Source organism: Macaca mulatta, chromosome 4 (genome assembly GCF_049350105.2).
Source record: "Macaca mulatta isolate MMU2019108-1 chromosome 4, T2T-MMU8v2.0, whole genome shotgun sequence".
Taxonomy (NCBI): domain Eukaryota; kingdom Metazoa; phylum Chordata; class Mammalia; order Primates; family Cercopithecidae; genus Macaca; species Macaca mulatta.
Genome location: NC_133409.1, coordinates 101,733,113 through 101,746,628, shown reverse-complemented (window position 1 = coordinate 101,746,628; position 13,516 = coordinate 101,733,113). Strand labels below are relative to the sequence as shown.

The window sequence follows — 13,516 nt, the reverse complement described above, 5'->3', positions numbered from 1 at the left end:
AGGGGGGTACAAACAGGGAGTGTCATCACATGTCAGCAGGTTCTGTGATGCCCACTGAACCTCAGAACCAGCAAGTTTTTATTAGGGATTTCAAAAGGGGAGGGGGGTACAAGCAGGGAGTAAATCACAAAGATCACAAGCTTCAAGGAGCAATAAAATATCACAAGGCAAATGACAGAGCAAGATCACAAGGCCAGGGTGAAATTAGAATTACTGATGAGGTTCCATCCCGCTGGGCACACATTGTCATTGATAAGTATCTTAACAGGAAACAGGGTTCAAGAGCAAAGAACCAGTCTGACTAGAATTTGCTAGGCTGGAATGTCCTAATCCTAGCAAGCCTGAGAGCTCTGCAGGAGACTAGGGCGTATTTCATCCCTTATCTTCAACTGCATAAGACAGACACTTCCAGAGCGGCCATTTTAGAGACCACCCCCTGGGAATGCATCCTTTTCCCAGGGCTATTCCTTGCTGAGAAAAGAATTCAGCGATATTTCTCCTATTCGCTCTCTGCAAGAAGAGAAATATGACTCTATTCTGCCCAGCCCCTCAGGCAGTCAGACCTTATGGTTATCTCCCTTGTTCCCTGAACATCGCTGTTATCCTGTTCTTTTTCAGGGTGGCCAGATTTCATATTGTTCAAACACACATGCTTTACAGACAATTTGTGCAGATAATGCAATCATCACAGGGTCCTGAGACGACATACATCCTCAGCTTATGAAGATGACAGGATTAATGTAACATAACAAGATTAAAGACTGGCACAGGAAATTATAAGAGTATTGATTAGGGCAGTGATAAATGTCCATGAAATCTTCACAATTTATGTTCAGAGATTACAGTAAAGACAGGTGTAAGAAATTATAAAAGTATAAAAGTATTAATTTGGGGAACTAATAAATGCTCATGAAATCTTCACAATTTATGTTCTTCTGCCATGGCTTCAGCCGGTCCCTCCATTTGGGGTCCCTGACTTCCTGCAACAGGTTCAGTCTGGAAATGCGGGACAACTTGAAGCAGGGAGGGGGCTTCCAGGTCGTAAGTAGAGATAAGAGACAAATGGTTGCATTCTTTTGAGCTTCTCATTGGCCTCTCCAAAGGAGGCAATCAGATATACATTTATCTCAGTCAGCAGAAGGGTGACTGAATAGAATAGGAGGCAGGTTTGCCCTAAGCAGCTCCCAGCTTGACTTTTCCCTTTAGCTTAGTGATTTGGGGGGGTCCAAGATACTTTCCTTTCACAGCTTTAAGCCAGTCTTTTTCCTAGGTGACATTTTAGTTTATCAGGTTGCAGGTTGCTGGCACACTCATCCCTTTTCTCAAATATCTTTTATACCTGAGTGAAATGACAATTGAGGGAAACTCATTTACAGAAAGACAAAGAAGACCATGTAAATTTGCACTAAAGCATAAATCTTCAGTCTCTCTAAAATGATTTTCTCTGAATTCTGAATACCTGACATAGTAGAATATTGGATTCTTGCATAAAGCCTTGACCTTCACAACATGTTTGTGTAGTGGGCAATGAAAATTGTTAACCAGGCTTATTACTAAAAGGAAAAATGCAGGTTTCTGAGAGGATTTCTTGCCTGATGTCACCCAGGTAACCATGCTAGGAGATAGATCTGATATTAAAATTCCTTCAGCTAGCTGGATTACAAACCTTCTAGGGTTGCTGACCTCTGAAATCCAGGTGATTTTGATAATTTGGAATTTAGTGATATATGAGCAGGTTTTCCAGACTTGTGTTTTTTTTTTTTTTTTTTCTCCTCTGCCCAGATTCTTATAGAATTTGGTCATAAGTGCTTTTTCCCTGAGTGATAGGATGGGAAGGAAGAGATTTAAGAACTGGAAACACTGAGAGGATTACAAATCTGTTGAGCACAAACTCCAGAGCCTGGTTTTTGGCAGGTTCTGTTCTGGACTTGAAAACACGTTCAGTAATGATTTGTGCCCTTAAGGAGTCACTACCTGTGCACGGGCAATTCTTATTTAAGAATTGCCTGGAAAGGATGGTGATGAAAGTAGATGGAGTATCAGGTTCTCAGCTTATCTGGGCTCTTTCATGCACTTGTGGGACTAATTGAGAATTGTTTTATTCACTCATTGACTCATTTATTCCCCTTGAACTGCTTATTTGTTCCACATTAAAGGAAACAAGGAATTAGGAATCTTAGATTTATTCCCACTCATATCACAAACTGATTGTGTGACTAAGTGGGCAATTTGACTGTTCCTTACCTTAGTTCATACGTTTGTAAAATGCATATCATAATTCTTGCCCTAAGTGACTGTTTTGGTTACTTCAGAGAATAAAGTGAGAAAAATTGTTATTATAGCATTTTGACAAATATTTAATGTACCCCTATGAGATAGTATTATTATTTTTAGGCCAGTGGTTCTAAACTTCGGTATGAGTAATGATCCTTAGAGAATATATGAAAATGCATATTACTGAACCTACATTCACAGATTCTGAGGGTCTGTGACCAAGGAATCTGCATTTTAAGAAGCACTTCAAGTAAGTGTGATGCGAATGGTCCAAGAATTCCACTGAAAAATACTAGTGTGTCTGCAGAATACTGGGGAATTCCTCAGCAAGGTGTCTGTTTTCAGGATGATCTGGGGGCCCTCATCTTGAACCCTTTTCCTTGGGTTTATTTGTACATGTTCAGAAGGGATTTCTCTTATTTCTTATGTTTGTCTGCATGCCATGCAAGGGGCTTACAATCAATAGGTGCTTAGTGGAAATGTGCTGGCCTGCCCTACATGCAGAAAACCATGATTCTGCAGGTGAATGGGCTGGAGTGTAAGCAATCTTTTGTTTTCTTTTTTTAAAATAGCAATGCAGAGTCCTCAGAGAAGAGATTCAGAATGAACAGCTTTGTGTCAGACTTTGGAAGACCTCTGGAGCCAGATAAGGTATTTTCTCGCCAAGGCAACGAGGAGTCCAGGTCTCTCTTTCACTGCTACATCAATGAGGTGGAACGCTTGGACAGAGCCAAAACTTGTCACCAGACCACAGCCCTTGACAGTGATGTTCAACTCCAGGAAGCCATCAGAAGCAATGGGCAGCCAGAGGAGGAGCTGAACAGGCTCATGAAGTTTGACATCCCCAACTTTGTGAACACAGACCAGAACTCCTTTGGGGAGGATGATCTTCTGATTTCTGAACCACCTATTGTTCTGGAAACTAAGCCACTTTCCCAGACCTCACATAAAGACCTAGATTGAGAAACATGCTCTGTAAAGGGTCTTCCTGAAGATGTGGATTCTATCTTTATATGGCAAGAAATCTACACCCACCAAAATTGTGTGTGTTTGGGGGAGAGAGAGGCACAGAGATAGAGACAGAGAGACAGAGAAGAGACCCCTTTAGAAGAGAGCTGAGCTGATTAAGCTGAATGGTTTTTTGTTTTGCTTTGTTTTTGCTTTTTAATACATTTGGAGCTTTGGTGGTATTAAAGTATTTACAACAAGCTTGTCCAACCCATGGCATGTGTCCCAGGACAGCTTTGAATGTGGCTCAACACAAATTTTAAACTTTCTTAAAACATTATGAGATTTAAATTTTTTTTTTTCCTATTTTTTTAAAGCTCATCAGCTATCGTTAGTGTTAGTGTATTTTATGTGTGGTCCAAGACAACTTTTCTTCCAATGTGGCCCAGGGAAGCCAAAAGACTGGACACCTCTGATTTATACTAGCTCATCTTCCTTGTTCAAAAATTTGGCCAAATAGTTATTGTCAGCATTCTTGGGTGAGGATTAGCCTACCACGTTCTAATCTGGCCCTGCCACTACCATGCTCTACCTTTAGCAAGTTGGTTTACCTCTCTGGGCTGCCCCATTTTTAACTGTAGGTTGACGTGTCTGGAGTGATCCATCCCACCTCTAATATTTTGTGAATTTATGACTTTGCCTTCAGATGAGGCTAAGCTATACACAAAACAGTATAAACTAGGGTACTGCCTCATACCTCTCGTAGGCTCTCCCAAATCTCTGTACCTTCCACTCAACCCTTAATTGAACCAAGCTTTAGTCAGGGGGTCTGAGTATCTACCAGAATGTCAGGAGACTCATCTTGCACAGTCACGGTGGCCAGTGTTTCTGGTGGGTTGTGCTGAAACAGCTCTTCTGAGAACTTCCAACCACTCATGCTCTAACCTGGGGACAGCCATCCCGTGCCTCAGAATAAGTACCAATTCATAGGTCATGCATGGTACTCTTGTCCCCAAGAAAAGTTAGGAAGGTTGTCAGCTGAGTGAGGGGAGGTGCCTTCTGGGTATCTCTGTGTTGGTGTATCTGTGCCATTGACTACAGAACAAGAAAAATACTATTTGCCATGCTATTACCTTGGCAGATGTATGGGTGATAGTCATCTGTATTTGAGTTGAGATGGTCAGTGGGTTGTAAATTCCCCACTAGCAGATATTCAGGGTGGCCTGAGTTACGTAAACATGTGAGCAACACAGATTTAATTTATGGAGGAATCAAAGCTGCAGACTGGTGTTAAAACAACTTGGTTTTGTGCACACAGTTGCATGCATGGCAAGCTGTTAATCTCTGGGTGGCATTTTCATTATGAATTTGTTCACCACCTGTCTTGCTTAAGCTATAAAATAAATGCATTTGACTGCACAGAAATTTTCTCTGGTTCTTTATTTTCACACATCCAATTTTTTATTTCCCAAAAAGTTGTACCATGTTTATAATGTCTCTTGGAGTAGGCAGTGCTGACTCTTCCTTAATCTCTGGGATTCTGGTGATCTGAGTCATGCATGAGATTTCATTTAGGGATTATTTCGCTAAAACAAATCCTTTTTCTATGACGTATTTTAAAGAAAATATCATTCTTTAAGACTATAACATTAAACAGTAAAACAAAGCATGGAATTTTTTTTTTATAATTAAAGTGACTAACATTTTTACAAATAGATGCTATTTCATGAATTTTTTATGCAAGAGAGCAAGAGTATTAAAGAATGCTGAGTTTGTTAACTTTTTTTTTTTTTTTTTTTTGAGAGATGGAGTCTTGCTCTGTCACTCAGGCTGGATGGCTCACTGCAACCTCCACCTCCTGGGTTCAAGTGATTCTCCTGCCTCAGCTTCCCAAGTAGCTGGGACTACAGGCACGTGCCACCGCACCTAGCTAATTTTTGTATTTTTTAGTAGAGATGAGGTTTCACTATATGTTGGCCATGCTGGTCTCGAAATCCTGACCTCAAGTGGTCTACCTGCCTTGCCTCCCAAAGTGCTGGGATTACAGGTGTGAGCCACCGCGCCTGGCCAGAGTTTAACTTCTGAGTATGAATATTCGTAATTTATTTAATGAGATATAAATCATAGGCTATTATTAAAGTTCACAGCTACTTAGTGGTATCTTATTTAGAAGTAGATTTATTGATCAGAAGATCGAAAGATATTTAAAAGTTAGACAAATACCCATGACTATATTATCATTTTTATGAACAAAATATTAAGAACTGTGAATAGTCTAAGATTTTGCCCCTCCTGCAAGTTAGCTTGCCATAGTCTCGTGGATGCTGCCAGAAGACACAAGAGTCTTGGGTCAGAGACAAAAACTTCATTACAGCACAGCAGACCACATATGCTTCATACTCATCTTGGTTCCTGAGTTTGTTTCCTATTGCTGTTGTAAAGAATTACCACAAATTTAGTGACTTAGAGCAACACAAATTTATTCTCTTACAGTTGTAGAGTAGAGAAGTCTAAAATCAGTTTCAGTGGGCTAAAATCAAGTTGTCAGCACAGCAGCATTCCATCTGGAGGCTCTCAGGATTAATCAGTTTTCTTGCCTTTTCTGTCTTCCAGCGGTTGCTCCCACTCTCTGGCTCCTCTTCTTCCACTTTACATCTCTGTCTTTAACCATCCTGCTTCTGTCTTATAAGGACCTTTGTGATGACACTGGGTTACCTAAGATATATTCTCATCTTGAGATCCTTCACTTAATCACATCTGTAAAGTCCCTTTTGCCACATAAGGCAACATATTGACAGGTTTCAGGGATTAGGATGTAGACATGTTTCGGGCGCCATTACCCTACTAGTCTTCCCTTTGTCCCCAAAGGTTTATATCCATTCTATATGCACAATACATACACCCCATCCCAATATACTCCACAGTCTCAATTCACTATAGAATCAATTCAAAGTCAGATATATTACCTAAATCTTATCAGCTTAAAAGTCCCAAATCTTATCTTAACCATCTGAGTTTGGTGTTAGTGACATCCTGGGTATGATTCATGCTGGGGAAAAACTCTCCATCTGTGGACCCATAAAACTAGAAAATAAGTTATTTTCTCCCAAAATACAATGATGTGACCAACATAAGATACTAGTTACAAATATAGTTGTCTTTCAGTATATGCAAGGGACTGGATCCAGGCCCCCTGTGTACACCAAAATCCTAGCATACTTAAGTCCCGCAGTAGGTCCTGCAGAATCTGTGTATATGAAAAGTTAGCCTTCCATATATGTGGGTTTTACATCCCAAGAATACTGGATTTTCAATCCCCATTTGGTGAAAAACATCTGCATACAAGTGGACACGTGCAGTTCAACCCTATAAAAGGAGAGAATGGAAGGAAAAATGAATCATCAGTCCAGAGGAAGGGGTAACTATGAGTTGAAGTTTAAATCTAAGTATGCATATGGGGCCTCAGGGAAGCCCCTAATCCCCTAAAGCAGGAACTTGTGGTTAACAACTTCTTGGATCTTTTATTGCTGATTGGCTGGAAGTTAGGTAAGCTACAACTTGAGTAAGGAGCTTTTGTTTTTTTTCTCTAAACCACTCCAAAACAGGAAACCAACCAGCCTGCCTGTCTCAAAGTTGGCAGTGTTTCTGCTGGTATAACATTTTCAAGAACTAGGGTGTCTCCTGGATATATCACAGAAACTTACTACATTAGGCAAGAGGTTCCTGTGTGGATCACTCCTGAATAACCCTATCTCTATTCCTAGCTTGTACTTAAATGGATAACATGATCCATGAGTCATACTACTAATTTTTTCAAAGAGAGCCCCTCTGTGTGATTTAATACTCTTTTTGTTTCTTTTGAGACAATAGCAAAGGTTGCCTAGTCATGTTCTTGGCTTTCTCTCCAGAGCATGCTTTCCTGCTGGTGAATCTTCTAATTTTAGTGTTTTTGCAATGTAATTGGCTGAGAATTTCCCAAATCATCAATCCTGATTCCCCTTCACTTAAAGTTCTTCCCTCAATTTATCTTTCCTCTTGCATTTTACTATCAGCAGCAAGAAGAAACCAGGCCTCATCTTCAACATTTTGCTTGGAAATCCTCTCAGCTAAATATTCAACTTTATTATTTACAGATTTTGCTTTCTACATAATTGCAGGGCACAATTCACCTAAGCTTTCTGCTGCTATGTAACAAGGATCTCCTTTTCTCCACTTTCCAATAACATGTTCCTCATTTCCATTTTAACTTTCATCTGCAGTACCTTTAATGTCCATAGTTCCACCAATAGTCTGTTCATGATGATTTAGGTAGTTCATAAGTTTTTTGTTGTTGTTTTTTTGTTTTTGAGATGGAGTCTCTCTCTGTTGCCAGGCTAGAGTGCAGTGGCATGATCTCGGCTCACTGCAACCTCCGCCTCCCGGGTTCAAACGATTCTCCTGCCCCAGCCTCCTGAGTAGCTGGGACTACAGGTGTGCACCACCACGCCCGGATAATTTTTGTATTTTTAGTAGAGATGGGGTTTCATCTGTTGGCCAGGATGGTCTCGATCTCTTGACCTTGTGATCCGCCTGCCTCGGCCTCCCAAAGTGCTGGGATTACAGGTGTGAGACACTATGCCCGGCCAGATAGTTTTTTTTCTATCATGCTCAGCACTTCCCTCTGAGTCCCCACTTACAGTTGTTCACATCCATATTTCTACTAACAGTCTACTCAAGGCAATCTAGTCAGTTTATATCATGTTCTTCAATATTCTACCAGCCACTGCCCATTGCCAACTCCACATTTTTAGTTGTGTTTTGTTTTTTGACAACAGCAACAGAAATTAATACAGTTCCTCTTGTCTTTAGGTCTCACAGTGTGGAGATGCAAGGACTCAGGGAGATGCTGTGCACACAGTGGGTTGGCGTCACAGCTATGGAACCCTGAGCTTAGGGGAACCCTGTGTTTTGACAATGGGTTGCAAGCAAACCTGCCTGGCCTTTACCTCAGAAGGAGATACTATCTTCATTATGCTGGCTAGTCAATAAACCTGCTCTGTGCTCCAGAGGGAGACACTATCTCCATCTTCCACTTACAGCACAGCAGACCACATATGCTTCATACTCATATTGGTTCCTGAGTTTGTTTCCTATTGCTGTTGTAAAGAATTACCACAAATTTAGTGACTTAGAGCAACACAAATTTATTCTCTTACAGTTATAGAGTAGAGAAGTCTAAAATCAGTTTCAGTGGGCTAAAATCAAGTTCACTTTGCAAACATTGTTGAATAGACAGCTGAGACAAAGGTGTCAGTGCCCCTGCTCACTATACATGCAGAAACCTGACAGGCCTTTGGAAACTGTGTCCCAAACCAAAAATGATCAAAGAGTATATGGTATAAGTCACTGGGGATTTTTGAGAAAGAAACAACTTTAAAGAAATTGTGAAAAGAATGAAGGTGACTTTTTAAATGCCTGAATTTCTCTTTTAGAGATGTACAACCACCTCAGGTTAAATTCAATGAATATTTTTCCCTTCTGAAAACTGCCAAGACTTTGCCAAAATATATATAGTATATGTGAGCTATTTATTGCCTACTGAAAAATTGTCTATTATTGGTAGAACAATAATCCATCCTGTCACCCAGAAATGACGTATAGTAGAAATAGAAAGTCTTTATGTCTAGGCCAGGCTTTTAGACATATTGAGAGAGGCGACTTCAGGCAGCCTATGATCAGAGGTGGTGAGTTGTTAGCTTGTGCTGATTCTTGAGACAGATGTGTGTGAGTGGCACAGAGAAAATATTCTTGTTTTTCTATGGAGTTGGAGTTTTTGAATAAATTTTGCAGAAAACTTGGGATCCTCAGCTAAGAACAACCCTTGGGAAGTTCATTTACTGTATAGCTAGTGAGAGGTCTCCAGAGAAATACGCTTGCCTTCGGAAGAATGTGTGTACATTTTAAGGAAAAATACTTCATAAAATCCAGAGATACTGGAGAGAGATGTATATACATTTCTAGGATCCTTTCCATCCGTTCTCTGTGGAGCAAAGTTTTTTCTTCCTCATGTTTTGCCTCTTTCTCCTGTATATAAACAGAAGAACTCTTTTTTTCTCCATCCCTCATCTAGGATACAGCTGTTGTATGTATAGGAAATTTGAACCTAGTTTGCAGTGTTACTTCAGGGGTAGAATTGGGATGTGAGGGACCATGTGGTTATGGATGGCTTTTAAAATGAATAATGAGAATCTGAACTGACCCAGATAACCTGGGGTATACATTTATGATAAAATTAATAAAAACAAATGTTAAAAATTTAACACAAATGGTGTTAGACTTCATTCCAAAAACGCCTCATTAGAGAGCAGAATAGTGTCAAGTGTAAGTGTAGGAGAGTTTGTACACACGAGTCGCCCCGTATAGTACCCACGGACCCTATGAGCTGCCAGTGTGAGTTTGAAAGCACCAGCCTTTGGCTTCAAGTGAAATGTATGCGAACAACTTGCATTAAAGAAATAATCAATTCAGAGGTAATTATGATAACAACAGTGTCATAGGCTGTGTTCCATAAAAGCCCGAAAAGATTTATTGTAGGTGAGCTATAAGAAGGGGAATGATTGAAGCAGTTAGAGCAGGGGAAAAGCCACCAAGGATGTCATCTCAGCTGCAGACTGGCCACATTCTGATCTCACAGGAAGTTCTGGGGCACAAATGGTACTACAGAATCAGTCCCACCGTGAGGCAGGGGCATGATCTTTTGTTGCCCCAAGCTAGTCAGGGTAAGATGGCTTCTGCTTTGATCAAGGGTAATTTTTGAGAGAAGAGGGTGCTGGTTAACATCTCTAGCAGCTGAGAACAGGCACTGGCTAGTAAAGGACCCTGTGTGGGCACTAGCAGCATGCATTACAAACAATAACAGGTGACATTTATTAGGCACTAAGCTGCCCCTGTCCTGAGTTAATTTTTGTAAGCCTACTATGAGGACTCTCAACAGAGAGGTCTAAGTGATCCTTTAAATATCATGTCACGTTACTTCTCTGTTCAAAATCCTTCGATGGCTTCCTATTTCATGCAGTGAAGAAGCCACAGTCCTTATGATGACCTGAAAGCTCTGCGTGATCTATGTTCCCCTCCCCTGCCCATCACAGAAGCAGCCCTTCCAATAACTTTTATGTGTGTGTGTGGCGGGGTAGGGCAGGTGGTCTTAGTAAGCCAAGAGTCGTTACATCTGGGATGAGCCCTTTTCCTGCATAGATCTGAGCCTACTCCCCTTAGGGCACTGCGTTGTCAGCTCACAAGCTTACGATCGTGACTTTAAGTTTCCTCTTTATTTTTGTCACCTGGAAAATTCACCCTCTTTCATGCTTAGCTCTATATTACTTTTGTTGTATTTTATACAACATTACTAAAAGTTTTATTTAAGAGGTATTCAAATTAGCTCAGTTCACTGTGTTTCCAGAACTGGAAACATGTTATTTATTCAGTTTTAGAATACCTGTTGGATTCTCCTTAAAAATATATTTAGTCTATTTCTCAGGTGAAAATCTCTGCCTTTTCATCTATTTTGTCCATCATTTCCTCTATGCTCTTAAAATATTGCAATTAATTATGGTTTTTATAAAAAGACTCTACTAACTCTAACGCCTAAGTAATCTGTGGATTTGCATCTATTGTTTAGTGTTTCTTATTCTCGTACTACTAATCATATGGTCTTGACATTTTGCATGTCTAGATATTTTTTATTATTTGGCAGACATTGTATATGAAAAATCCATTGATACAACATGGGAAGTTATCTTACATGAGAGATGTATTCCTCTTTCCTTTGTTAAGCAGATAGGGCGAGAGGCTGATTATCTCACTTGAATCAGGCATTGAAGTGGGTCAGGACTGGACTGCATTTTTAAAATATCTTTGAGGTATAACTGACAAAATAATTTTTACATATTTGAAGTGCACAATTTAATACATTTTGACACAGTATACACTCAAGAAATCATCACCACAATCAAGATAATAAACATGTCCATCATCCATAAAAATTATGATGCCCTTTTATAATCCCTCCCTCCCATCCCTTTCTCCGAAACTACAGATCTGCTATCCATTATGATATATCAGTCCATATTTTCATGGTATTTATATAAGTGAAATCATGCAGTATATACTCTGTTTTGCCTGGCTTCTTTCATTCAGCATAATTGAGATTCATCCATGTTGCTGTGTGTGTCAATAGTTCATTCCTTTTCATTGCTGAGTAGTGTTTCATTGTGTGGCTATACATACCATAATTTGTTTATCTACGTGTTTGTTGATGGATGGTTGGGTTACTTATAATTTTGGCTATTGCAAATAAATATTTTCTATGAATATTTGCTGTAAATATTCACTTATAAGTCTTTGTATGAACATGTGCTTCTGTTTGTTTAAGTTCCTAGAAGAGGAATGTCTGGGTCATATAGTAGATAGGCATTTGTCTTTTTAAGAAACTGCTAAACAGTTTTCCAAAATGGTTGTACAATTTTAACTTTCTCACAGTGTATATGAATTCTGGTTGCTCTGCTTCCTATCCAACATATTGTAATATCAGTCTTTTAAATTTTATCCATGCTAATATGCACTTGTAGTAGTATCTCATTTTTCAATTGCATTTCTCTAATGGTATTCAGCATTTTTTCATATGCTTATTTTTCATCAGTATATCTTTAGTGAAGTGCCTTTTCAAGTCTTTGTCCCATTGTTTTATTAGGGAATTTGTTTTATTATTGTTTTGAGAGTTCTTTATATTCTGGAAATGTAAGTTATCTATCAGATACAGGATCTGCAAATAGTTTCTCTCAGTTTGTGGGTTGTCTTTTCATATCCTTAACAGTATCTTCAAAGGACAGAAATTCTTCATTTTGGTGAACCTAGTCCATAATTTTTTTTAAAGATATCATGCTTTTCATATCATATGAAATAAATCTTTGCCAAACCCAAGGTCATAAAGGTATAACCCTATGCTTTTTTTTTCTAGAAGTTTCATAGTTTCAGATTTTCATTAAGGTTTATGATTCATTTTGAGGTTTTTTCTTTTTTTCTTTTCTTTTTTTTTTTTTTTTTTTTTTTTTGCTTATGGATATCTATACGTTCCAGCACAGTTTGGTGAAAAGATCCTTTCTCCAGTGTATTGCCTCTGCAACTTTACTGAAAATCAGTTGTCTATATATGTGTTGGGTTTTTTTGTTTTTCTTTTTACAATTCTGGACATTCTATTTACCTATTTGACACTCATTCCACACTTCTTGATTATTATAGCTTTAGAAGTCTTGAAATCAGGTAGTAATATAGTTTGGATATTTGCCCCCTCCAAATCTCATGTTGAAATGTAACCTCCAATGTTGGAGGTGGGCCTAGTGGAAGGTGTTTGGGTCATCAGGGCAGATTCCTCATGAATGGCTGTCTTCACAGTAATGAGTAAGTTCTCTAAGAGTCCACACGAGAGTTGGTTATTTAAAGGAGCCTCACACTTCCTCTCCTTCTTGCTCCCTCTCTCACCATGTGATGCACCTGCTCCCCCTGTGCTTTCCCCATGAGTGAAAGCTCCCTGAGGCCTCACCAGAAGCTGAGCAGATGCTGGTGCCACACTTGTGCAGCCTGAATAACTGTGAGCCAAATAAACCTCTTTTCTTTATAAATTACCTACTCTCAGGTATTCCTTTGTACTAATGCAAATGGATTAATACAGACAGTGTATGTTTCTTCTTCTTCTCCTTTTTTTTTTGTTTTTTTGTTTGTTTGTTTGTTTGTTTGAGACAGATTCTTGCTTTGTTGCCCAGGCTGGAGTACAGTGGTGGGATCTTGGCTCCTTGCAACCTCCACCTCCCGGGTTCAAGTGATTCTCATGCCTCAGCCTTCTGAGTAGCTGAGATTACAGGTGCATGCCCCCATGCCCACCAAATTTTTATATTTTTAGTAGGGATGGGGTTTTGCCATGTTGGCCAGGCTGATCTCAAACTCCTGGTCCCAAGTGATCCAGTTGCCTTGGCTTCCCAAAGTGCTGGGATTACAGGCATGAGCCACCACACCCGGCCAAGTCTTCTAATGTTGTTCTTCCTGTTTATTGTTGTTTTGACTATTTGGCATCCTTTGCATTTCCATATGAATTTTAGAATCATTTTTTAATTTTTATTTTTATTTATTTGTTTTCTGAGACAGGGTCTCACTCTGTCACCCAGGCTGGAGTGCAGTGGCACAATCATGGCTCACTGCAGCCTCAACCTCCCCAGGCTCAAGCCATCCTCCCACCTCGGCCTCCCAGATTGCTGAGACTGCA

The 13,516-nt window shown here is 39.6% G+C and overlaps 1 protein-coding gene across 3 annotated transcripts in view; it reads left to right on the top strand.

Moving 5' to 3' along the window:
* The window catches only part of MRAP2 (melanocortin 2 receptor accessory protein 2), a 51,050-nt gene extending 46,403 nt beyond the window's left edge, over positions 1-4,647 (top strand). For all 3 annotated transcript variants that reach the window (XM_077998381.1, NM_001261086.1, XM_077998382.1), the window contains 1 exon segment: positions 2,847-4,647. In XM_077998381.1, the coding sequence (XP_077854507.1) occupies positions 2,847-3,237 (391 nt within the window). In that variant the 3' untranslated portion in view covers positions 3,238-4,647.
* Positions 4,648-13,516: the final 8,869 nt, after the last annotated feature.